This window comes from Polyodon spathula, chromosome 24, assembly GCF_017654505.1.
Source record: "Polyodon spathula isolate WHYD16114869_AA chromosome 24, ASM1765450v1, whole genome shotgun sequence".
Lineage (NCBI taxonomy): Eukaryota > Metazoa > Chordata > Actinopteri > Acipenseriformes > Polyodontidae > Polyodon > Polyodon spathula.
This window is the reverse complement of record NC_054557.1, coordinates 3,903,988-3,931,985: the sequence shown is the minus strand read 5'-3', so window position 1 is coordinate 3,931,985 and position 27,998 is coordinate 3,903,988. Positions and strand designations below refer to the sequence as shown.

General features: G+C 40.7%; 1 protein-coding gene across 1 annotated transcript in view; it reads right to left on the bottom strand.

Annotated features, from left to right (window-relative positions):
- Positions 1–8,929: 8,929 nt before the first annotated feature.
- LOC121299013 (thrombospondin type-1 domain-containing protein 4-like) overlaps positions 8,930–27,998 on the bottom strand; it is a 193,403-nt gene continuing 174,334 nt past the window's right edge. The window contains exons 14-18 of the mRNA XM_041226441.1: positions 26,050–26,223; positions 19,907–20,080; positions 17,653–17,832; positions 16,845–16,989; positions 8,930–14,049 (exon numbers count right to left, since the gene is read on the bottom strand). Of these exons, the coding sequence (XP_041082375.1) occupies positions 13,907–14,049; positions 16,845–16,989; positions 17,653–17,832; positions 19,907–20,080; positions 26,050–26,223 (816 nt within the window). The 3' untranslated portion in view covers positions 8,930–13,906. The remainder of the gene's footprint in view (positions 14,050–16,844; positions 16,990–17,652; positions 17,833–19,906; positions 20,081–26,049; positions 26,224–27,998) is intronic.

The following is a 27,998-nucleotide window of genomic DNA, read 5'->3' as shown; positions in this document are numbered from 1 at the left end:
TTAATAGAGTGTTAAAAGTCATGTCTAAATATGTTTTTATTGTTTTGTTATGATACACTGTAAGAAAACAAGAACACTTTACAAATGTCTGTGACAGAAATACAATGAGTTCTGCTTGTAAATCTCCCCCTCGACCTGTAAGGGTGCTAAATAGCAAAAGCAGAAGTCTCTGGACGGGCTGGCCTGACAGTTCGTTTCCGAGGTCGGGAAGTCGGTCAGCCTGGATGGAAGCGAGACTGTTGCAGGACCATATTGACCTGGAAGGTAAACAAGGTAGCAACTGCAAGCAATAGAGGCAGCTGGAATCGTTTACCAAGGGGTCATGTGGGATAGCATAAGAGAGGCCAGAGAAACACTAATCTTTTCCTTCGCTTGGTTTTTGGTTAGAGAAACATTAATCTTTTCCTTCGCTTGGTTTTTGGTTAGAAACTGGAAGGATCGTGAGAGATGCAGAGAAAGTGTATTAGAAATATTCCTGAGTGTTTTTTTGTTTGTTTGTCCGGGTCTGTTTAGTAACTGCCTGTGTTTTCTGATTATAGCACTAGACGGCTGAACACAAATCCGGAGCTGTCGCCATCAACACTGCCCTTCAGTCACAATTAACATTGTTAGCACTGTCGTTCACAAATAAGGCATGTATTATATTGTACTGCAGCACAAGCACTGAGAGCACTCACTCTGGGCTGGTGATGGTGTGTGTGTCTAATTGTGTGTTTAAGTACTGTGCGTATTATTCACGGGACTGTAACCCTTTTTCAATACTGTGCAGTACACATGGTTGCGTATTGCAAGCTCGTTATTATTTACTGTCTGGTCATCAGACCCTTGGATTATAAACACATAATAAACAAACCATTTCACCTGTACTTTGTTGTCTGTTGGTTTCTTTGGATTACTGCACCAGCACCACACCTGCTGTACACCTGTTCACTATCAGCAGCCACTTTGCCACAATGAAACATAGGCATTCCGGTGCATTTCGGACAATGCACTGATAGTCGTTACAGTGAAATGAAATGATAGACATTCTCACTTTCTCTGTGTGTGTGTGTGTGTGTGTTCCTAGACACATTAAGAGGTTTCTTAATATGGGGATACTTCAGATCATATTGCGTTTGTAGACATTGACGTTTCTTTTCTTTTTTTTCTATTGAAATTTGCTTTGCCCTTTACTAAAGTCAACCATTTTCCTAAAAGCATAACCTTTACAAAACAAAGCTTGATCACTTGGCTGCATAAATAAACGGTCTGTCTCCGTGCTAAACATGCTTACAAATCTAGCTGTGCCTTACAGTACCGGCCCTCAGTGACGTTGCCCCTCCAGGGCGAGGTGTCTATAATAAATCCAAGCAGCTCTTTATGGGGCTAGATGTTGGACTGTCTCTCAATGTCAACAGCAATGCCTTTGACCTTGTCAGTTCCACACATACTGGAGGCTGGAGACCAACGCAGGCATTTCAGTTCAATCGTGTTCAAAAGTGTTCAATCGGTAAAAACATAATCCCTAACGGCACTTGAAACAGTGAATTACTTAACATTGTTTATCCCTTATGTGCAGTTATGAACAGATGTTATAGCACACATGGATTTTATTTTAAAATATTATCTGGTTATTTGTTTACACCCTCCAAGTGAACTGACCTGGAAAGTACAACACAGTCTAAAAGCATGGCTTTATCCTAGTGTAGTACCAGATGTCATGTGCTTAAAATGAAAACACATGTTTGCTATCACATGTGTTTCTTTCAGAACTGCACATTTGAGATCTATAAAATGAAGAACTGGCAGGGATATTTTATGGAACTATTTTATTAGCTGCAATTACTTTAAGTAGCAAATACATATGTAGGATTTTTATTTATATTTTACTACATTATCTATTATTTACATAGCATGTGTTATTAATATGTATTACTATTTTCTAATACCCTATTACTACACTATTCTTACTCTATTAAATATCTATAACATGTAATACATTAATAAACTCTCATATATACATGTTGCTAATATTCTTTACCTTTATTTTATTAGCATATTTCACTTGGTTTTGCTGGAGTAGCAGGGCTGACACCAGCACACAGTTCTTGTATTAACTTCACTTTCTTCTGGTTTAACTCTGATGAATGCTGTTGTTCTGGAATTGTTTTTTGAAATGTGTGTATTCAGGATTGAGGTAGACTCTCTTTCACATTTCTTGGTTGACAAATAATACATTTTGCCCAGCCTGTAGAATTTGTTATTCCTTTAGAAAGAGTTTCAACAGAGACTCATTTTTGCTGTTTTTAACAATGGATACGAATCTGGAGTGGCAGGAAAGGTCCTAAAGTAAGGATTGAGGTACTGGTTCTGGGTCAGAATCCCAGTCAGTTTAAACTGCTCAGTTTAAAAAAGGATCAAAGAGGCTGTTCAGTGGTGTCTTCATTTCTTAACACCCTGTAACAGGGGAGGCCTGCGCTGACACTCTGGGCGCATTCATAGTGCTGCGGAAAGAGGGCAGCAGCCCTACAAAATCCGCCTGTCAATCATGGCATTGAGACAGAGAGGTGGGAAGAGGGTGTGTGGGTTTTCCTCCTCTCTGAGTGGCTGAGGGGCAGGCTTTGGGTGATTGCTGCACCGATAAAATGATGCTCTGGGGTTCCCTCAGGTCTGCCCCCTCTCAGATGAAACGAGCCAGCCAGCTGGCTGAAGCTTTCCGAGCACGGCCAGAGGAGAATGAGTGAAATAAATAAAGAATGAAATTATGAATTAAAGAAGAATGAAAAGATTATTGTTGCAGTGGGGAAAAACTTGGGCAGACCCCCATTATTAGTTAAGATAATGAGGGAACGCATGAGAGTAGGACGGAGACCCGGGCCGTACGAGTAGCGGCGGTCAGGGTGAACGCTGCAGAGTGCAGCACCTTTATTTTGTAGTTTTATTACTGTATTTTATTTCCCTTTTGCTTTCGCCTTTTGTCCTTTGTGATTACTATTTCCAGAGCACCTGCTAGTGTACTTGCATTGGACTGTGTTCCTGGATTGGTATAACCGTGTTCTTGTTTACCATTGCTGGTACTCAAACCACTGACAACACCTCCCCCTGTCGGTTGAAATAAATCAGTGCGCCTGAGTGGCGCACCCTTCCACACACCCATTTATATGCAGTAATTACCATATTATTGAAATGATACTTCAATCTGTAAAATTGAACAGAATTACAATTACATAAACCTTATGTTTTAGGCTTTACTACCTACAAAGGGGCACTTACAACATATTCATACTAGTGTAATCACAACATTTGAATCATTCTAGCTCCTAAACGACGAGGCTAATAAAAACAGCTTCTGTGTATGGAGATCATAATCTATTTACTGATTTGAAAACAACAGAAATAATCACAAGACAACTAGGTGCTAAATTCTACTGAAATGTTCTCAGTGATGACATTTTGACCTCTGGTGACCAGATATATCAACGAATCAAAATGTGACTTGAAAACATACATGTGAAGAAACATACACCAAATATGTAATGTGATGTCAAGAGAAACCAAAGCTGTAGCCCATACGTGATCTCATGCCTCCTTGCTAAAGCTGGTTAGGTCACATGAGGGGTGGGTATGTGAATTAGGCAGTATCCCACAACAGTGTTTTTTATGTTTGTCAGGGATTCCTCTAAAAGAAAATGTATGTTGTAGAAATTAATACACACTGCAGAGCAATGGATGTGTCTGAGGAGGTGCTGTGTTGTGCTGCTACTGGTAACTGCTGTAGGTAACAGGTGAATGGTTTGGAAGTAAGGTTGGTACAGTTGCTATTTTTAAGCGTTTTCAGGGACCTCTTGGGGTTTGGTCACTTACTATATAAGATAAAGGACCCTTTGGCATTCCTGCATACAGATGTAAAGAGGATGTCCTTCTATTCCACATAAAGTTTCATCATGTAAATGATGCATGGCTTCTGTGTGTGCAATGTGTAAGTAACCATAAAATAAAAACATGTACGATCCACCACTGGTCTACCCTGCGTTAGACTGATGAAGCATTTGAAAGAGCACAAAGCTAAAGTTACATTTTTATATTGTTCACCTGCAACATTATTGAGGTTATTGTTGTAAAGAAATATTCAGGGAAGGGTGAACAGAATCTCTTATAAAAGTTACTTTAGTAAAAGCAAAGTGTAATAAAGCATATTGAAAGCAAGTGAGCATTGTAAAACACAGATTGATATCGTTAAGCATATTAAATGTGACCAACCATGGTAAACTAGATAAATGCAAAATTAGCATACACATTTACTGTGGTTACCTTTTAAAAGGGAAACAGACTCCTTTGTGATTTCTACTGTACAACTGTATACTATTCAAGAGGAACACTGAGTCTATCGCTCACTGTGTGAGCACCCTCTAGTGGAGTATATGAAATCTGCAGCTGCTATTGGTAAAGATGAATGTGTTTAATCTCTGCTGGGTACATTGCAAATAGACAGTCCTGCTTGTGATCAATGGGTCTGTGAGTGCTGGAAATGCCAATTAAATCCTCCCTTCATTATTCAGACAACCTTTTATTTATAGCAGTTGTATTTTTCTGCCCTCTGCGCCTCAGTTCAATGGGTATTTATTGCTCATAATTGCACTTCGGTTTGGGGTTTTGCTGATGCAGTTCAGAGACATACAGTAATGTATTTCTAAGCTGATTCTTAACCAGCCCATACATCTTGTAATAATGAGTATCCACAAATACTGCCTTAATTATTAACCTACAAGGCTTACAGCACATGGGTGCCCAACAATAAAATACCAATTTAACAGTGAGGTATAGAGGGGCACAGATTGAAGGAGAGTTAGAGGCTCTGTTACAGTACTGTGTAGACCAGGGGGTAAATTTAAAACCTACCACACAGAATTATCCTGAGTTTGATCACGAGACTGGCCTCTATATAAACATGCTAGAATCAGATACCACAGAGCTAATATCAATGTGTTGTGATGCAAAAAAATACACATTTCCTTTTGAGTTATGACTGTTGAAGGAAGACTACTGTTAATGAACGGCTCTGAACTCATTAGCACCACAGTCCTGAGGGACCTGCAGCAGTTGGGTTAATTGAATTCCAGCCGAGATGAGGTTTAACTAATGAGGTTTAATTACTGCTCTGTGCAGTTAGTTAATAAAACAGCAACTGGAGCCTGCTAACCAGGCAGAACCTACAAGTGTGTTCATCGGTGCCCAAACTGTAAATGTGACTGTGACAGGGCAGAAGAAAAGCCCTGGACATAATGAGAGGGGGCGGGGCAAAGCCCTGCATGTAAATACATGCGTATTGTATTGTTATTTAAAAGAAAATGTACTGTTTGTTTATTTTAGAACGGGTGTATTTAAAGAATGATTTATGGGGATGTATGCTTATGATCTGAAGGTGTTTTGTGTTAAAACGAGTATGTTTAGTTTATTATTGGTTTGAATGTGGACTGGCAGAGGCGGTGTTAGTAGCTCGTTAGTAGCTCGTCTTTGCCTGACAGTTCACGTGAATACATGGTCAGCAGTCGGTGATTATCAGTGACTGTCAGCCATGCAAACAAAAACCGTCTCCAGATTAATTAATTGATAAATTTATTGATAATCTGGAGATGGTCACCGGTATAAAAACCAGTACCTTTTGCTGGTCAGTGTGTGTTTATGTGTGTGTATGCGTGTGTGGTGTGTGGGAGAGAGAGAGAGAGAGAGAGAGAGAGAGAGAGAGAGAGAGAGAGAGAGAGAGAGAGAGAGAGAGAGAGAGAGAGAGTGTGTAAAAATGCGCCTCAGTGCTTTCACCCGAGTACCTGCCTGTGTGTTTCTCTCAGCTGTCTGGTCAGGGAATGCCACCACCTCGACCAGCCTGTCACACTGACAAAAACAGACAGCAAGGAAAAGTATAATACAGTCAGCAGCACAGACTCCAGAGGTATATGATTTAAATGTTAAATCGAGTTTTTAAAGTGGAACATTATATTTTTCCAACATAAGCACCATATATCAGTTTTCTGGTTTAAATTCAATGTTGTGTATAATATTCCTTTTTCTTGTTTTTTTCCTAATGTTTTTAAATGAATATTTAGTTATTGTTGAGGGAGTTCTGCCATCTTTCATACTCAGACTTTGATTGGTTTAGCGTCCCACATGTTTACTTGTAGCACCCATAGCAACCAGAGGTAGAGCTTGACAAAAAATATAAGGATGCTTATAACAAAGCAAATAGGCCTTATGAAACAAGAGGAAAAGAGTATGTCAATACAATAGCGGCCTTTTTCATACTGCAGCTTCTACATTTATCTTTTTGATATTTGTCAACTGTACCCTCAACACAACTTTAAGGCATGAATGAACCACATACTTCCTGTCTAAGGTATTCCATGTTAAATGAGCACTAACACTGGAAAGGCTACACATTGAGACATGGATTTAGGCCACTGCCTTTAGAGAATAAAAAAGTGAAAATGTCATTTTGAGTGCTTCTAAGTTCTATTGCAATACCCCCAAGAATTAACTTTAGACAGTCTTGAAGGTGTTTTAATTAGTTTATTTTTTTATTATTTTATTTTTGACAATCATAAAAATAAATTACTTGTAAACAAAAATAGTTAACATTTGCTTTTCATTTTCCTTTGGCATCAGTTGGGTAGGATATGAAAAAAAAAGAAAACAATGAAGTTCCCTGCATAGGTAACTTCTCTTAGAAAAATTTTTTCCATGTCAAGGGTGCTTCCCACCAGGTGCACCCCTCACACCCCCCCCCCCCCCCCCCCCCCCCCCCCCCCCTAGGTGTTATGGTGTATCCAGGTTTGGGGCGGAGTTTGTTTAAGTGAAAACCAACAGAAGAAATAAAATAAATTCGGCATAATGTACACATTGGGGACAGGCAGAGTACATTAATGTATGTGGAGCAACTCTGTTAAGAACAACGTGTTGAGCTCAATAAACACTGAACAAGCCATGACACACAAGGAAAGAGGTTACATTGGATGTTATAATGCCAACATCCATTGTATAGAGACACAGACATAGTACATAATGCAGTTTGAAGCTTGTAACATTGAATACATAATATCCATATGCTAAATACTTAGTGGTTACAAACAAAATCACTCAGGCTGGCAGTATCAGGTTTGACACTCGGTTTGCTTACCACACTTAACGGAGCACAACATTCGTTTTTACATCTCTATCAAAACTGTATTACATCATTGAAAAAAATGGTCTGGTATTAATGACAGGAGAGAGACATTTAGTTTTTTGAGGGCAGGGTCCTAACTAGAATGGAATGAAACAGAGTGCTTCTATTTTTAATTAGTTTATTTCTGGTTTAGTACATTTACTTTCTAAAATAAATCTTACTGAGGATTTATGAGAATATTTTGTCATATTAGCAACATGTATTATAGCCCGGTGAGTGTATGATAAAGCATCGGTAAGCATTGTAAAGTCCAGAGAGGTGGTAAAGCATTTAAAAAAAAGGGGAAAACTGTGACAGACAATGGTAAGTGCAGGGAATACTCCAAAGTTACCATGCAAATTTACTGGGGCAAACTTTTATAATGGTAAGAGTTTAAAGAGAGCAAGACAGGTGCAATAATTTATTAATTGAACCCACCACTGGGCCCTTGCAAAAAGACATCAACACAAAGTTTCATTGGATTCCCATACTAAATTATACAAAATAAGTAAATGTCCAAAAAGTTTATTTTATATATTGAGGGTCAATACTGTATACATCTGCAACTTCACCATTGTGTTTTCCCATCTACAAAAAAAGTGTTGCAAACACAGCAGAGCAGTAAAGTGAATTTAGCCCAAGTTATAGCATGTTATCGGTTATAGGAGACAGGATTATAAAATTGGACAGCAAATTGTTCTGATTCTTTTTTGCAAACTCCAAAACTAAATTCTGTATTAAAAATAAAAACCTATATCAAGTCGAAAAATGTTTCAGATCGTGTCCTTAGGCCCCTGTATTTGTATACAGCTCACACACTCATTCAATATTCAAGTTTGAATAGAGCTGATGTATTCATGCAACTTACTGCCTCCAGCAACTTGTCACAAAAGCTCATCCATTGAAGCAACGTCAGAACTGGTATACTCAAGTGTAAGTCTGTATGAAGGAAAATGTCAAGGTTTAGATAAAGAATCCTATAGTGCTGATCCTTTATAAAGATGTACAATTCACTTCCTATCAGCCTGATCCATTATTAAAGACAGACCCTTCCTTATCGTGCTCTAATTTAAACAGTTATTTTTAGTGCTGCTCTATTGCGGATCCGAATGCAAGAAGCAAATCATGTCACTTGTACTGTAAAAAAGATACCCCTTTTCAAAGGCAATGTTGATGCTGCATCTTGTAGTACCACAGCCTTCAACATTGACAGCTGTTACATGTGTGTATCGACTTAGCCAGCTTTCCTTAAACATTGTCAAATAAATGGACAGAATATGCAGAGAAATGAAAACAAAGTCCCTTTAGAAAATAACATTATCATGTTCTAAATACATATAATATGCATAATCACCTCTCCAGTGGCATAATTTACAATTTAACAACCAGTTTACACAAACGAGTTTGGAGGAACAGTTGAGAACCCTGTCTGATTATCTACAGTTGTTCTTGCCTATTGAAGGGTACACAGTACATACTTCAAATGGTACTGAAAAGGTGCAGAGTCTCCTGATGTAAAAAAAAAAATGTAATTTTGTATTTTTTAGCTTTGTTTAAAAAGTCACTATACTAGATTTCACTGTTTGGACAAAATCCGATATAAAACAGGTAGTTTTTGTATATTTTGTGGGTCGTACATAGAGTGACTTTAAAACCATACGGCATGCATATATATATATATATATATATATATATATATATATATATATATATATATATATATATATATATATATATATATAAAATTGTAACCAATTAAATTATGTTTGCTTATTGAGTGGAACATTTAAGCCAGTATTTTAGTAGGGTATGGCCAATCATGTCAAGGCCTTCCTCGAAGTACTGGGTACCAGTTGAATCCAGGCACTTCATACATCTTGCTTGTTGGGTTTCCATTTTTTTTAAATTAAGATGCCCTGCGTTTTCAGGGGGTTATAGCTAGACAATCATGAGTTGATCTTCTCAGATCTCAGATGCTAAGCAAGGCTTGAGGTACCAAGGTACTTTGTATGTTGTTGAAATTACCAATCCCATGGCACTCTTTCAAGAAAGCATGACAGTGAAATTCATCGTCCACAACAGCAGTAAATTCAAGGTATCAGTAACATGAAAAAGTAGATCACCACTACCTACATCCACTGTGACATCCAACCAGAGGCCATCAGATTCTAATACTCTCACTAGTGTGTGATAAAGCATGTCCAGAACACCTTTTATTAATATTGAATAAACCTCTCCCTCTCTCTCTCTCTCTCTCTCTCTCTCTCTCTCTCTCTCGATTGTGGGAGGGGCTGCTGCAAGCAGGGTTAGCGAGCTGTATCGCCATTTACTTATATATTTATTTATTATATATTTATTAAACTTTTTTTTTAAGTATTTTTTTGTTATCTTAGTACTTTTTAAATGTTCCACCTCGTGAATGAACAAAGCTATAATCGTTTTCCTTAACCAAGAAAATATGGTTAACAAAATTGTAGAAGAGGGATTTATGTTGAATGATTCTTTGATAACTGTAACACTGTTATCCGTGCCTCTTACCAAAGTAATGTCAAATATTCCCCCTTTTATTAATAATTAATTGATCAATAGAGAGCTTTCAAGATATGGTCAAATAATGTCGCCGATCAAAATGATTCCCCTTGGATGTAAAAATCCTGAAAACGTCATGTCTTTTAGGAGACAAGTATTTGTACTGCTTGATAACCCGGAAAAAACTCTAAATGTAGCTTAGAGTTTTAATATTCAGGGCAGGAATTATGTTGTTTTTACCAGCATAGAGGTTTTTCCTACGGGGAACAGGGGCATGTTAAACGGACCTTCCCCAAGCTACAAACTGAAGCAGGGACAAGTAGTAGTGGTGAGGTGGACGGGGTTGTTTGGATTGTGGATGTGGAGGAGCCTCCGAGACCTGAGCCGCAGCCCCAGAGGAAGAGAGTGGAGGAGCGGGGTACCAGCGCGGCTGCATCCAAAACTGGGGCTGCAGACAAGGAGTGTTAAAAAAAAACAAACAAAAAAAAAAACATGTCGGGCTAGGAGGAGTCAGTGTAGGGGCACTTTATGGTCTCTCACGATAGCGGTGTAGGTTCTCAACCTTCCGCTACGGTGGAGCTGAGCGCCGGGTCTGAAGGACAAGAGACCCCACCCCCCTCTCCCGACGAAACTTCTCAGCCTGTGGGGTAGGTAGCTGAGATGCCAGTGGCTGATGGAGATTCTGCAGGCAAGGAGGGGGACAGATCGGCGAGATCGGACGAGGATAGATGGGAGGATGGGCTGTCCGATACCTCACAGCTCTCTGACATCACGGCCAGCCAGAGGGTGAAACTGTATTCACTGAACGAGATCAGCGATTTTATTGAAAGAACAAAAAGAGGTGAGTAGAGATTAAATTGTTCTTCCCAGACCAGAAACTTTTCTTGTGTTCTGCAGACTTAATATTAAGGAAACAGTCTATAAATGAGTGTGAACAGAAAAAGTTTGTTATTTAATAATCTATTTTTATCAATGGAGAAAATTATTTTAGGTTCTTTTAATGTGTACGGGTGCAGGGATTTTAATAAAAGAGGACAAGTATTTGATTTTTTAAACAGCAAGCATTCAAACGTGATTTTATTGCAGGAAACACACTCAGACAGCAGTAATTCATCTCACTGGCAGTGACAGGGGTGACTGTATTTTAAGCCACGGTTGTAATTTTAGTGCTGGGGTTGCTGTTTTATTTTCTCCAGGATTTGGGTGGAGATTTTATCTATTAAGGAGATTGTTCAAGGTTGACTTTTAAAAGTACAGATAAAACACGTTGGTATTTTTATTGATTTTATTGATATTTATGTACCAAATGTTGGGGAGGAGAGGATTTTATTTTTTAAAAAGCTCAGTCAGGTACTCAGGGGTTGCAGTACGGACAATTTCCTCATAGTGGTGGTGTTGTTGGGGGGGGAGGGGGGGATTTTAATTGTACTATTGATTTTAATAAAGATAGAAACCACGGGGAACCCCATCCCCAATCTGTCAGGGAGCTGGCCACTGTATTAAATACCTTTGACCTGGTTGACATTTGGAGGATTTTTTATCCCACAAGTAGACAATATACATGGATCAAATGTAATCAAAAATCAGATGTCAGGGGAGTGCCTGGATAGGTTCTATACTCCAGAACAGCATATTAATAAATTCTCTAAAAGCAGTATAGCACCCAGTAGCTTTTCTGATCATCATTTTGTTTCCGTCACTGTTTCACTACCAATCAAATCACATTCCAAATCATATTGGCACTTTAACAACAATCTGCTACAGGACAAAAACTTCACTGATTATTTTGAATTGTTTTGGAAAAATTAGCAAAATGAAAAAAACTAATATTAGTAGTTTAAGACAATAGCAGGGTATAGGGAAACTTCAAATAAAACTTTTCTGTCAACAATACACATAATATGTCACCAGGTCAGTGGATGCAGTGGTCAATGAGCTGGAGAGAGAGATTATTGAGTTTGAGAGTCAGCTGGCCAGCGAGAGCGATGAGGGGGCGTATCGGGGCCTGCAGGAGAGGAGGCAACTCCTAGGCAGCCTGCTAGAGAAGAAGGTGAAGGGCTCTTTGCTCAGATCCCGCTTTACTGAACTCAAAGATATGGACACCCCCACAGCCACCTTCTTGGGCCTGGAGAGGAAGACAGCGGAGTGCAAGACAATGTGCTGTCTGATGCTGCCCTGGGGGAGAGAGGTCTCCAGCCCTACGGAGCTAAGGCATATTGCAGTGAGCTTTTATACTGATCTCTACAAGGCTGAGGGCTGCGACCCGGGAGAGATGGAGCTTCTTCTCCAGGGTCTCCCCAGCCTGGACAAGGAGGAGAGCAGCGGATTGGACACTCCGCTGGCATTCCCAGAACTCACTGCAGCTGTGGTGCTTCTCTCCAAAGGAAAGGCTCCAGGAATGGATGGACCTGTATCAGGTCCTGCAGGAATGTATTCGGGATGAGGAGTTGCTGCTGAGCTGCCGCAGGGCAGTAATAATACTGCTACCCAAGAAAGGAGACCTCTGTGACATCAAGAACTGGCTCCCTGTCTCCTTGCTGTGCTTTGATTACAAACTGCTTTCCAAGGCTCTTGCTAATCGGGGGTGTGCCGTGAGTGAGGAAGGGCAGCTTGTTCTGCTCATGTGAGAAACACTCTGAAAGACTGAGATCCCATTGAACTGGAACTTTTGAAACTGGTATGAGAGATGTTGGATCTGTTATGTTATTTTACACCAGTGTATTTGTGTTTGTTTTGTTTTGGCTTATTTTTAAAGAGTGACTTTATTTAGTTTTTATATTGTATTCTATTTTATAGAATAAAGGGGATTTTAAAAGTCAAAGTCAGTCTCTCTCTCTCTCTCCATATATAGAGTCTCTTGTGTTATTCCTTTATACACAGTGTGATTGAAAAATGTATTTTGTATGTGTGTGCAGGTGATCTGTTCAGCTATAGAATCTGTATAAAGTAATGGTATAAATCTGATACCCCTTTTCCACAGGTATGTCCGAGCCATAAGGGCCATTGGCTATTTGTCAAGCCAAGCGAGATACAAACCATGAAACTCTGGCCTTACAACACATCTGAATGTGGCTCGTGGGGCCGAGCAGGGCCAGGGCGGGGTTAAAAATTTTCATCAATACGCTGGGTCACTCAATGCCCTCAAGGATGATGAACAACATGGCGTGCAGCAAGTCGGAGGAGAGAAAAGCACAGCCTTGGGAAGATGAGGACGCCCAGTTGTATTCAATAATATATGAAGAACGAAAATGAAGAAAACTCTAACCTCTGGATCCGCCACTCAACTCAAATACAGCACCTCTTAATACAGCATTATCTACATGCAACTCGACATGTTCATTGCATGTGACGTCAGCGGTACGGCGCTGGCTCTGCAGTGGAAACACAGCCAGGGTCCTGATGAGGCCCAGGTGTGGCTCGAATGTACAGTGCAAAAGAGGTATTCATTCAGGAATGTACTGTGTAAGTTAGTTCGTAATTCACATCCATACTGCAGTATTCTGAAACTAAGCAAAAATAGATATTCTACAGATATAAAAAATACATTTCATATTTGACAATGTTCAGCTGCTTCCTTACCATCACTCTACTAGCCGCTGTCACTGTTAGACAAGGGAGGCTGAGGACCATTAATGGATGGAAACTAGGATGAATTCAATCAAATACAGTAGCTCTATATGATTTCCCTGTTCAGTGGCGCTTTTAGTCAACCTTCAGCATCTACTGTAAGAGGACATTCCCTGTGCTTACATGATTGAAAAACATAAATGATAATATAAAGCCATTCAAAGGTGTAAATGAATACTAATCATGGCCCTGTCATATTTTTATTAACAGAACATTACATCCTTTCATCAAATTCAAAAGTAGGATACTACTGGATGGAAGTAATGCTTTAAATCTCATGTATACCCACACATCCAATCACGTTGCATATTGCTTCAAAGCCATTGAAAATACAGGACAAACCAAAGTCTTCAGTACCCTCTCGCTGAGAATGCTTTGTCCTGGTCCTGAAGTCTTGTTTATAGGGGTTTATAAGCATCACAGTGACGTTGTGTGTCGTTTGTGTGTGTGTTTGTGAGGGATTGGATTCTGGCCTGGTTACCGTACAGGAATGGGGCCGCTGTCTCTTTTGGAAAAGCCTTGGTCTGAATCTAGGGTCACACTGCAGGCAGGACTGTAGAGAAGTGGCTGTGGGTGTTATCTGCGCCCCAGGAATCCTGGATGTCGATTGGCCACACGGGTACAGGATGCACAGCAGGCAGCTTTGTAGTAGTTGTACACACAGAGCCGGGCCTGGACCACCACGTTGCAGTTGAAATACTTGTCTCGGCAGTTCTCATCTGAAAGATACAAAGATGCAATCTCCTTTATATCACTTAAATCTAGTGCTGGGATGAACACAGGTTCAGATATTCATTCATAATTTAAATATTTGTTCTGATATTCATTTTTTTTCAGAAAGTGATACAAGTCATTATATTGCTCTGAAGGCAGGCAGAGACAACACAGCAGCAGGGGCAGGTAGCGTGGTAGTGGCCCCTGTGTGTGTGCCTTTGTTTTACAGCAAGTCCTTACAATATGTAACACGTTAAAATAGAAAATCTATGTGCTTGCTTTTGTTTTCTGTCCCATGAGATTCTGACTCGCTCTATAGCAGCACAACACGTTTTTGTCCCAGATGGCTTTCCATAGAGATCACTATGTGTGCACATGCATAGTCCAGTTTGTTTAATTTTTGTTTCCAAAACTTTCTGAATATTGGCTGGCCACAACATTTTGCATGTAGAAAAACAGCAAAGTTAGAGAAAAAAGAGATCAGCTAAACATCAGTCACGCTCTTAAAATGGAGTTGTGTACAAATGTAATACCTACAAAAAGAGCAAGACACAAAAAGGGGGTCACCTAGCCCCCGCTTTCATTGAGAAAACCAAGATTCTGAAATCTTGTAGGGGAGCACTGCGTTACAGGTATTAGAAACAGGGTGAACAATTAGCTCCAGTTAGAAACTAGAACAGTTGTCTGATACTGTGCTGTTGAAGCACATTCGTGCATATCACATGGTTACAAGGAAATGCAGAATTAAAACTGAAAATTTCATATTTGAACAGTCAGTATTGGCACATTTTTTACTCACTCTAAACTTATTCAGGAATATCAAGTTTTTTTTTTTTTTTTCCTGAGCAAGGTGTCTGAGTAGGCAACAAATATTGCAGTTGTGTTGAACAAAATGAACATATCGGGTTGTGTTTTAAATAAAATCCCATTTTATTTGCTTTTTGTTAAATGTTTTAATGGCTAACTGTTTGCAAATGACAGTACATTTCATTCCTGCTGTATATATATTTGTGACTCAAACTATTTCTGAATATTCCACTAGAGGGCAACATGTGCCTACATTAAGGATTGTGAGTCTTCCGTTTAACTGTGCTTTCCAATGTTTTTGAGAGGGTTAATTGAAGTTTATTTTAAGCACTGTTTAAGCTAGGAGACCCTAAGAAAACCTACCTTAATAAACTCTAGTTTAGTAAATCGGATTGATAACAAGGATGCATGAGAATGTGTTTTGTTAAGTAAAGAATAGGAAAGGCATGCATTGGGTAAAATGAAAAACAGGTGTCCCAGACAATACATGTCTTCAAGGGGTTTTAGCCAAAGAAAACATTACATACATTTTAGCTGTCACGCACTTCTATTTGCTACATAAACTGGCAATCAGAATGATGGTGTTCCCAGCCTTGAAACAGAATGACAGGGGGTGGGGCATTTATTTCCCATTTTATCTCACTCCGAACCCTAACTTACTAAATCAGTTTTGGTGTCCCTGAACAACTAATCAGGTCCTCCTTTCAAACCTGTTAATGATCAAGCCATCTCACAAGTGCAGTGGTTCCCCTAAATATTATTTATTTTTAGGAATGCAGAACGATTAGGGGTGGAACTTTTATCACCCACTTTTTCGTGCCGTCCCACAAGTGTAGTGGTACCCCAGATAGTATGTACTGCCAACACGGGCACCCTTTCTTTATTTTACCCCAAAAGATGTGCCAAGAGTAATGCCACATTTGTACTGGTTTTAGCAGTCACCATTGTAGAATCAAGTTTTAGGGTACAATGAAGAACAATTGTCCCACAAAGTCATTCTGCATTAGTAGTAAATGGGTAATATTTGGGAGTACCACGTACCTGTGGGACAGAGACATTGTGTATTATCTACTCACGATATTAAGTAAGCAAGGGGTGATAAGAGACCCACCCTAGTCATTCTACATTCATAAAAATTGATACCACTTGGGGTAATACTGCACTTGTAAGATGCAGAACCAGTGTGCATACATTAATATTAGATCACACTTTTTTTTGCATACTGTATATTAAAAAGAGGAGATGAAAGTGCCAATACACGTCTCAGTTTTGACTTAGTACTGGTGTAAATCTCAAACATTAACATCTCAAAACCAAAAAGTCACATGACCTCAATATGGCAGCCATCTTCAAGGTGAAGGATCTCTGAAAATATGTCAGAATTTTCATAAGTTTATGGGATATTAAAAAAAATATATATCTTGTATCATTTGTTACAGAGTAGAGGCCTGCACACTGGGGCAATGTGTTTTGTAATCGTTTAATTGTGTAATTATTTTATTAATTTAATTAGCGACACCTGCTTTAAAGTAAGGCAGGTGGATGTAAGCAGGGCTGAAATGTTTGGTTTCTGGCTGCATTAAGGCTAAGGCCTGAAGGACGTCTGGGGGTCCTTCGCAGTCATGACATACATTGCCAACAAAGACACTGCTGAGGTGGAATGACATAGCAATTGCATGCAAATCGAGGAAATCTATTAATGATCCAGAAAGTTGTGAAAATCCACAACCAACTGCCGTGGAAATATTCAATTAGATAACCATAGTAGGGAAAATGGTGCTTTGATGGGCTAATGGAGCTTTCTTCCAGAACAATTAAACCAGCTTGTAGTATGTAAAGCCAGTGCTGTCCTGGCAGACCCTTGTTGGCCAAACACTCTATTCACAGTGTTATGGATAAAGTTACACAACCCCTGTATGCTTTTACATTCGGACCCAAAAAATGAATTGCGCATCCTGTTGCGCACATGAACCCAGCAGCCGCTGTCACTCACCTATCTCAGGTGCGCAGGGCTCGGTGTTACACGTCTCCCTCTCCTCTGGCCTGAGCTGGGCCTCACAGTGGTCACTGGGTGTCATGTCGTCAGAAAGACAGCGCACCTCCCGGACTCGAAACCCGCCCTCGCACGACTTGGAGCACTGTGGAGGGAGAGAGAGGGCTCAATTACCTTCAGAGCACCCAGATCAACAGACATCATCTTATCATGTAATTTACTCTATTTGTAAGCAATCTGGATTTGACAGTGGGGTTTCTGAAATGAACAACACATGTAGAAACACCCCCACATAATAACAGCTGTCCATAGTAAAAGCATAGCAACTAGTAGTAAAGCACTGGTAGGCATTCTAAAGCACAGAGAGGCATAGAAAACTAGGGTCAATTATGGTAAAAGCATGGAAAAATTATAACTAAAAAATGACAAAGATTTTAATGAGAAGGATATAAAAGTACCTTTTTTAACAGCAGCACAGCAAGAGCACAAACACTGCATGTGTGTGTCAGTCAAAATGTTAGTGAATCTGGAGAAATCCCAATTTAAACATTAACGAGTTCCGTTCTGTCTAATTAAATCAAGCACACGTGAAAAGGAAGACAAATGAATTAGTCATGTGACGAACACTGATGTGAAATGCTGGCTTAATCTGACCAAAAAAAAAAAGAGTCAAACCATATGACTTAAAGTAGAAAAAAAGAGCGGCTGAAGGAGAAATGCATGATGGTTACTGAAGTCTGCACTTTGTCAGAATATCTCTCTATAGCACTAGTGATTTAGAGCCAGTAGGAGGTGAACTAGCACTTACCGAGCTCCAGTCTGTGTGGTACCACTTAGCGCCGCAGGCTTTAAGGGTGCAGGTTTGCTGGTTGAGTGGTCGTTCTAGAGAGGGACACTCGAAGGGCTGCAAGACTGTGAAGCTGTCCTCTGATTTCTGAAGACATACCACCTCTCTCTGCTGAGTGCCACTGCCACACTCTGCAGAACACTGGCCACCAGGAAACAAATGGTGTTATTATAATCATATATAAGATAAAAGGGAGTGTCCACAGAGTTATTCTAAGGAATCAGGTCACTATATGCTTCAGAAAAGGATAGTACAATTTTAAAATGACCCTACTTTCTAATTTAAGCTAGCTTGTGTTATCTTATATTACTCAAAAGTAAATAATGTCGCTGCACAATTTTATGTTTTTTTTTGTTACATTGTTCTCACTACTGCCACAAGTATTATTAGAATTTCATTTTTCCTTTAATGTTGTATGTGTTTATCGATCATTCTGAGTGGTACTATGTTTTGTTGCTCCAATATTAAGTTATTATCTTTTTCTCTATATAAGCCTTTACCAGCTTGTTTGAAGAAAGTGCTGGTAATGAAAAGCCTTTCAAATTCAAATCATGTGACATTATGACCTTTCAACTCTGCCAGCCCCACTTGACAGAGAGAGCAGGTGGAGCTACCAAGGTTGAACGGTCGCATTGTCTGAACGGAACTAGGAAGGATGGCTGTTTTAGAGCAACATAACCCACAGTCACGCAGAATTATTGCAAGCACCATAAACACAATAAAAATAATTAATGTTGTCGTTATTCGGGGTACGCATTATAATTACAAAAGAAAAGAATCTTGCTTGTTGTGAATGAGGGGTTATTTTGCTGTAGTAGTTCTTTACCTAACATTTGGTGGTCTGCAATGTATGGGGAATGCCAGGGAAGACTTCGTTGAGAGGGAGGGAAAGGCATAGAGGAGTGGGCTAGGTCTGCTTTCCTCACCTGCCACTGCACACACCAGGGATTCCATAAAAATAGGAAATGCTGGCAGCTCCCTCCCCTCCACACAATTAATAGCTGGGTTTGAATTATGCTCTCTCTGCTCTATCCAGTCCACCTTCACTGCTCTGTCCACTCCTCCAGCTTCATTCTGCTCTGTCTACTCCTCCAGCCTCACTCTGCTCTGTCCACTCCTCCAGCCTCACTCTGCTCTGTTCACTCCTCCACCCTCACTCTACTCTGTCCACTCCTCCACCCTCACTCTGTCCAGTCCTCCAGCCTCACTCGGCTCTGTCCACTCCTCCAGCCTCACTCTGCTCTATCCACTTCTCCACCCTCACTCTGTTTTATTCACTCCTCCACCCTCACTCTGCTCTGTCCACTCCTCCAGTCTCACTCTGCTCTGTCCATTCCTCCAGCCTCACTCTGCTCTGTCCATTCCTCCAGCCTCACTCTGCTCTGTCCACTCCTCCACCCTCACTCTGCTCTGTCCACTCCTGCATCACTGCTCTATCCACTCCTCCACCCTCACTCTGTTTTATTCACTCCTCCACCCTCACTCTGGTCTGTCCACTCCTCCACCCTCACTCTGCTCTGCCCACTCCTCCACCCTCACTCTGCTCTGTCCACTCCTGCATCACTGCTCTATCCACTCCTCCACCCTCACTCTGTTTTATTCACTCCTCCACCCTGACTCTGCATAATTCACTCCTCCACCCTCACTCTACTCTAGCCACTCCTCCACCCTCATTCTGCTCTAGCCACTCCTCCCTCTCTGCTTTAGCCACTCCTCCACCCTCACTCTGCTCTGTCAACTCATCTACCCTCACTCTGTTTTATTCACTCCTCCACCCTCACTCTGCTTTATTCACTCCTCCACCCTCACTGTGCTTTATTCACTCCTCCACTCTCTGCTCTATCAACTCCACTCTCACTCTGCTGTATCCACTCCTCCCTCACTCAGCTCTAGCACTATCATAATCAATCCATTCTCAAGGTTCTCTGCTCTGTTTGCAATTAACAGGATTCTTTTCATTTTAGTTAAGAACACCAATATGCTTCAACAGGAAGCAGAAAATGTGACTATTTGGCACAAGTAATACCAAGCAGTGCATAAAAACACAAGTATTGTATTTAAATTGGACTAGTGTGATTACTTAGTTATCTGTAAAAATTAACTTGTTTTGGTCACTATAAATGTGAAGTCAGAAGGTAAACCCAGGCATTGCGGTCTAGTGTTGGGTGGTGTATTAGGCTCTGTTGGAGTGATGAGGGTAAATGAAGGTGCTCACCTGACTCCAGCTGCCTGCGAACCATTGCACTCGGCTCTCGCAAAGGCCGTTATTACAAGCCATGACCTCTGCGGGGCGCTCCTGGCCACACCCCTCCAGAGGGAGGCTACTTATGTGATTGGTCATGCACAGCACGGATCGGGACCTGACTCCGACCCCACAGTCCACAGAACACTGCAGGGAGACATGCAAATACAGAAATCAGAAACCTCTACAACAGATGTTCTTACCTGGAGGGAGGCATGACTTAACCATGGAAAGGACCTGGGGGGTAGACAGCTTTCACAGGACTGAATTCCACCTTTAAAACCCTTAAGTTTGTTCTGTAAGCCCCTTTATGAAGTACATTTATACAGGGAAGCAGAGAAAGCAAATGTTCACCTACTGTTAAAAAATGTATGTTCTTGTCATTGGAATGCTAGATCATTTCATAGGATCTACGATATTTCAGTTGTATTTAGGCCAGATTAATTTTTTCTTAATAAAATATAAAAATCAGGGGCACCCGAGTGGCACATCCAGTAAAGGCACTCCGCATGAAATGCAGGATGCGCCCTACAGTCTGGAGATTGGCGGTTCTGGTCCAGGCTATTCTACGGCGCACAAATTGGCTGAGCACCACCCATGATGGGGAGGCTTACGTCAGCCAGGGTCTCCTCAGCTCACCAGTGAACCCTGTAGACTGGCCAGGCGACTGCTGACAGCACACGTTTCAGAGGACGTGTGTGCTCGTCTTCGTCTCTCCTGAGTCAGCACGGGGGTTGAGCCAGTCTTAAAAAAAACTAATAATTGGGCATTTCAATTGGGGAAAAAATGGGGTAAAAAATAATTGGTGATTCCAAATTAAAAAAAAAAAAAAAAATTATATATATATATATATATATATATATATATATATATATATATATATATATAGAGAGAGAGAGAGAGAGAGAGTAAGATAGCAGGGAGAGGGTTAGATTCCTCCCTGCCTAACAACATGTGCAAATACACATTGGTTTAATTTAATTAGATTTCTGTTGAATAATTGTTTTATTGTTAATTATCCCCTGCATCTGGCTATCATTGCAAATTAGAGCCAGGTGCAGGGTATTTAAAGAAAGCAGCCAGTGTGCTCAAGACTGCTGCTGTGTGGAGGGCCCGGTTTATGGTGCTTTCAACAGTAAGAAAAAAAAAAAAAAGGTACTGTGTAAAAGCCTGTGTGTGTGTTCTGGTTTTTTGTGTTCACAGGTAAACAGCTTAGCTGTCCTGTTGTATAGTTTAGGTTCCAGTTGTGGTTAGTTAGTGCTCAAAACAGAGCTAGGTGTTTGTTTTGTTTTTATTTATTTTTGTAATTAAAAAGTGCAAGTCAGCGCTATTCCTTCCAATTCTGTGTGTTGGGTTGTGTTTAAAGAAGGAAAAAGAACCCGAGCGAGCCTATGTGGTGAGTCTCCAGTTCACAATATGTGTGTGTGTGTGTGTGTGTGTGTGTGTGTGTATATACACACACACACTGTATATATAATTTCCACAATCCCTGCATGTCACTTTATATATATTGAAGTAGGGTCAAAGTCATGTTGCTGCTTTTTGTTATTTTTAGAAGCATAAATACATGGGCATTCTCCCATTGATAAATGTAAAAACCCTGACAAACCACTAGTTCACCCAATCCAACCAATAGGCCACACATTCTCTCCTAGAGTCCCAAGCACTGCTTCCCTGTTCTGAGCTCCAAAGGCACTGACCACTGAAACACCTTTCCCTCCTCTCTAATTCAGGTGACACAACCTCATATATATTAGACATTGTTCTTTCAGGGCCATTGTTTATAGACCGTCTCAGCATAATGCCCTCTTAAGAGATACATGCACTCCTGTATTCATGAGTGCTTTCATAAGCAGAAAACGAAGGCCATCCAAGAGTTTTTTTTCTTGTGCTGAAGCAAGACATGTAATATTAGCAAAATAAATGTATCTGTTCAAAAGTTTGTCCATATTGGTTCTACTGCTTGTTGTTGAAAAAACGATTGGCCTGGTATTCTGTGGCCTTGACCTAGTGGTCAAAAGGTTTCCACAATCCCTGCATGTCACTTAGTTTAGCTGTGTGACAAAGAACTCCATGGTTGCCAGCTACATACCACATTACTCTAGGAGCTCTGCTGAGAAAGACAGCAAATGCTGCTGAACTGGTACCCAGTAAAAGTTTGGAACTGGAACACTCACTGGATACCTTACTGGTAGAAAACCCCAGCACAGGTTTATACAAATTAGATATTGTAGCATTTCACAAACAGCCAGAAAACGAGAGACAGATAGGCTTCTTTCTCATTCTAAAAGCTTTATTCAGCACCATTTTCCCTCAGTCACACACAGTTCACAGCTCCATGTCAGCTACTCAGAGGGCAACCATGACACAACATCAACAATAGGGCATCGCAGGGCATTACACCCCATTGGTCCTCAGCCGCACACATCGGGCCAGTGGGAACACACAATGGCTCTGTGATGGAGTGCCATCCCGCCTCTATAATTTGTGTTAAGTGTTATCATTTTTACTGTAGTTTTCATTGTAATTCTTGTTTGTTTTGGATCGGCAGGGAGGGGGGTTAAATTCCTCTCTGCGAAATACATTTACTGTTGTTTTCTGTTGTACCAGTTAAAACCCAGAACAACTATAAGCTATCAGCTTGACCCACTACTGGATTATGGTGAGCAATATATTTAATTTACTAGAGAGAGGTTAACTGAACCCTGGTCAGCCTAAAAAGAGTATCTACATAAACTCAGGTCAGGCGAAGTTGTTGGCAGGGATGGCGTTAATTCATGTCCCTGCCAAAAACATGTGAGAGTGTGGCTGTTCCTAATGGAATAATTGCTGTTAACTGGGAACAGCCACATACTATAAAAAGAGAGCCCAAAGCTCCATTAGGGAGACTACCAGGGAGCTGGGAACAGAGAGGTTTGCTGCCACATAGGCCGGCAAATGTTCCTGTATTTTTATTTAAAAACTGATAGTGCAAGACTTGGGTGACGTATTTTCTGTTTCATTTTGTGTTCATGATTTGTTTTGTTTAACCTTTTTATTTTGGCTCTGAACTGTGTTTTTGTTTACAAGTTCACTTTAAGAAAAATTAACTTGGCATTTTTTCAGTCTAAGCAGTATCCACCATGGTTGGCATGCAAACAAATATTTACAAAACAGCTTTTAAGGGCAAGACAGGGTTACGAAACATTTATTTCTCATATGAACACAATTATAATAATTTCAGAAATATTCTGCACATTAGGATGCATGTTTTTTAAATGGAAATTCCATTAATCACCTTGTGTTGTAGAAAACAAGATAAATTAGACAATCTTTACCTCAGACTGAGGTGAAAATGATATTAAATCAGTCCTGTGTTCCAATAAGTAAGTTGCATAAAATAAGTTATTGCAGAACTTCACCTACTTATCAAATCCCTTGTACAGTAGTTGATAAACAGGTGCTGTCCAATGTGTACACGTTTGCTTTGTTCAGACACAGGAAGAGCACTGGAAAAGATTGTTTACATTCTTCACACACAAAGAGAAATTGGATAAAATAAATGTGTTCCCTCCACTGCCAGATCTGCAGCTTGGCCTGTGTCATGTCAATTGTACTGGCCAAGTCTGTCCCTCTGGGGCTACACAACCTCTTCACAACTGTATCCAAGACACTTTATGCAGGTTTATTAGGTAGCTAACATTTCAGCCGTAGCTATCTATTTGTATCTATCAATATATTTATAAGTATTGTGTTGCTTGATAACTTATTGGCTACAAAATGCATCAAATAAAATAGAACTATGATGGGGCAGGGCTCCTCATTTAAGACATGCCTACAAAACTTCTGTTGTTTTAAAAAACAAACAAAAAAAAAAACAGTAGCATACATAATTATTGATATAGAGTTAAATAATTTTTATTTAAACTGTTCCAAGGAACACTGAACAGTTTCTATAGTGAAATTTATCATGAAGGGAATGCTGCTTGGCTAGGCCCAAATCATGTAGCCATAACCTAATTACAATCACCAGGAGCTTTACATTGCTTAAATGTATCTCAGGTTTATATCATTTTTATCTGATAAAACCCCAAAATAACCACAAAAATACAAGGTTATGCAATAGACCACTATAAATTTAAGCCCGGTTTTGACATGGATAGTTTGTTCTCCATTGATTCAAACCCTGGAAACCACACAATGGCCCTGCAGCCCTAAGGATGAATAAGTGCAGGCCAGTCTCTCTGCTGCTCTGAAGGACTGCATTATTCCCCTCTAACTGAGGGTGTAATGACTTCCTTCCTCGCTGCCTCTCTCTACAGGAACAGTGTCCCAGGATCACAGGTTCTCCAAAGAGACAGAAATGAAGAGCAGCTGTTGAACTACCTGTGTGCAGTGTCCTCTTTTATGGGGCTATTTGACAGCACAGGCCTGGTATTGTAGGATGACATGGGCCGTCTTTCAAAAGAGCTGCTGCAATAACTGATATCAATATAATCTTATACAGTGGCTGCTTATTCTGGTGACATGTTATGAGTATCTTTAATTGTCATTATTAATAACCATAAACAGTCTGACCAAAACAAGGCAACACCTGAAACGGTTTATGAGATATGCCTAAAGATTAGCACCAGTCTATACACTTCATTCTCAGCTCTTCTGTACCTTAATAATGAGCACCCCCAATCTCAACTCTCAAGACCTGTCACTCAGAGCTGTAAAACCTAGAACAAAGAAGCCAGTCATTTAAGCACAGGAAAAAAAAAAAAAAGAAATGGAAGGCTAGTGGCAGCGTCTGTAGAAGTCATTTGCAGCTTGTGCTCCCTGTAATTTACAGCCTGGCCGTCGCAGATTGTATAAATGCACTCCTCGCGTTTTGTGGCTGCCATACCCCTGTTTGCCATGATCCTGGCTCGGGGTCTTCCCATCTGAATCCCTTGCCTGACTGCAGTGCTGGTGCTGCTGCCAAAGCAAACCTCACTGAGCCCAACAGAACAGCACAGTCCAACTTCAGTCCAGGGACGACTCCTTTCTCAATCCAGCAGGCTCTGTGTCTGCTTAATGCAGCAGTTAAGTCTCCATGCCCATCCAGTCCCTGGTCTCTATTTGTATCCTAGTGTTCATTGCAATGAATTACTGTTGAGGATTGTAACAGACCACAATACAGTAGATCTCTAAAGCAATTACTGTTCTTGTTCTGCAAGGTGGTAGGGGGTTACATGTCCTTGCATAGGACCAGGTGACCAAGGCTTTACATTTAAATAAGGATGGCGCATAGTAGTCTCTTGTCTTGCTTAACCCCTGTCTGAATTGCGTTACCACCAGATGATTCCCATCCACTGTGTAACAGGAGATACAAATGTCAATCAAACCCCCTCTTTAGAATTGGCTCATGGTACTGTTTTTGTTGGAGACTGTGGTGCCCATTTTCTTGCACTATACAGGAATAAATGCTGTTTTAATTGTGATCATGCTGATTACATTATAAGAATTGGTCTGGAGTCAAATTGCGCAACATCTTATCTACTGTGTACTATTGAAATTGTGGCCAAAGGTTTGCTAGTTTTGGAAAATATATATATATATATATATTAGCATAATTTGGTTCACAGTTTGTTCCCAAAGCTGTTTCTTTGGCTTTTGAGCTTGTGTTGATTATTGGTGTTTGAAGTGGGAAAAAAACACAGTGAGCAATTATTGGGTGTATCTATCAGGGTTAATAGAATGTGCTGACAGAATCTACTATCAGCATGTGGATTGATGTGTGCACACTGACCATGTTCTGTGTGAACAGAAATACACCCTTGGGTACATTTTCAATTTTGTACCATGAACTATACCAATGAACCATTCAAAGGTCATGCATAAAAAAGCAAAATTTAATTGCTAAACTATTGCCCGTTTGAAACCAAACCATTTGTACTCTGTCATTTTCAAACAAGAAATATACAAAACCTATTTTACATCAGCTGGGGTTTTGACCTATTTGCGAAAATATTTTGGGTCTGTGAATCTGTGCGCAATTGAATATGCACAAAAAAAATAATGCTGGGATTTTGAACTGTTCAGACACAAGGGATGCTGAGATGTACTTGGATAACTCTGGGTATTAATTAGTATATTGGAATCTTGCTTACCCTGTTCCCCCACTCTGTGAAGAACCAGCTCTTTGCACAGGGCCCCATGTCACAGTTCTCAATGTCGTTGGGCCTCAGCTTCATGTTGCACTCTTCGTCATCCACAAAGTCTCCCACGTTACTGACACAGCGCACCTCCCGCGAGCGCTGACCCACACCACAGGGCACTGCACACTGAGGAGGGAGGCAAACACATTGAACTTTATCCCTTTTACTAGCATGTGCTTTTCTTTTGTTATACTGGTATTTGAAAATTCATCAAAAAATTAATTGTAAAAATTATATATATATATATATATATATATATATATATATATATATATATATATATATATATATATATATATATATATATATAAACACACAGGCAACATCAATAAAAACATGAGTTAACTTAGTCTTGCCCCTTTCAAATTGCATTCCCTTGTTAATCTCAATCTCTACAAGTATCCTTTTTCTTCAATAAGAACTAGAACAACAAGAACAGTTTTTGACAATCTGGTGCTCCGATTTATTTTTTTGAGTCAAATACTCTAAGTCACCAATGTCTCTATTTACCATCTGTAAAACATTGCTAAGCTTAGTTCATTGACACTAAGAAACTATTCCATGCTTTTTTGTTATCCTGACTTGACTACCGCAATGCTCTATTTGCTGGGCTCCTGGGTCAAGCCATAACTCGTCTGCAGCTTCTACTAAACACAGCTGCTTGGGTTCTCAGCAGAACTACAAGAAAAGAGACCCAGTGAAGTTTAGCATTGACTTTAAAATTGGACTTTGGAGAGAGAGAGAGAGAGCGAGAGAGAGAGAGAGAGAGAGAGAGAGAGAGAGAGAGAGAGAGAGAATCAAATCAATGTTGCAAATCTCCCTCCCAACCAGAAAGAACGCAGTGTAAGGCCTGCCTCCTAGATGGATGTCTTGATGGTAGGTGGAAACCGGAAGGTGACCATATTAGGAGGGGCGAATAGTTGCAAGTACCGGGAATGACTCTATTGCAAGCAGCTGCGGGATGGCCCTCTATTGGAGAAACCATGGCAATGGGTTGTTTGCAGGAAGGAGTGTATGGGTACAAAGGGGAAGCAGCTACGTCAGTACGCTGCCTTGCGCTGAGAACGTAACCACCGGCCAGAGTATTGCAGTTTCTTTTTGTTACATGTTGTTTTGTCTTTTGGTTGCAGAGGAGGAGTACGGAGCCAGTGGCTGCAGCCACGGAGCCAGCCCACATCACCAGAGCAGTACCCTCACCACACAACACCAGCATCATCCTACGAATTATAGCACACTTTCGTGCATGGGACCTTTGGAGTGGGGATTAGTGATGTATTGTTTTTCTTTTGGTCTGCAAACCAGCAGTCTTCCCCCTGATACCATTGTTGGTAGAGGGGTGGTTCTTTTCTGTTTTATCATTAAAAACACTGACATTTTTGGGGAAAAGACTGTTTGGACATTGTTTTATTCATCACACCACTCACACAGTTCACGGTTGGTGACCAGAAGTGGGATCCAGGATGGATGCGGCCACATTGGGAGCGCTGTTGGAGGCACAGGAGCGAAGACACCAGGAGGGGGTGGCGACCATGATGGAAAGGATGCATGCCATGTTCCTGGAAGCCAATCGGGGAAGGGAACTGGTGACTGAACCAATGGTGCCCTTTCCCAAGGTAAGGGTGGTGAAGATGTCGCTGGAGGATGATCCCGAGGGCTATCTGGTAGCCTTCGAGAGGCAGGCAACTGCAGCACAATGGCCTCGGGAGTGGTGGGCTAGCCAGCTGGGACCCAATTTGATCGGGAAAGCGCAGTCAGCCTACCAAGCCCTAACTAATGAAGACGCCCTTGACTACAACCAGGTGAAGCAGGCCATTCAGTGACTAGATCTCACGGAGGAGACACACCGTCGCCTGTTCCGGGAATACCAATGACCCCCAGGACTGCGACCTCACGTAGTGGCG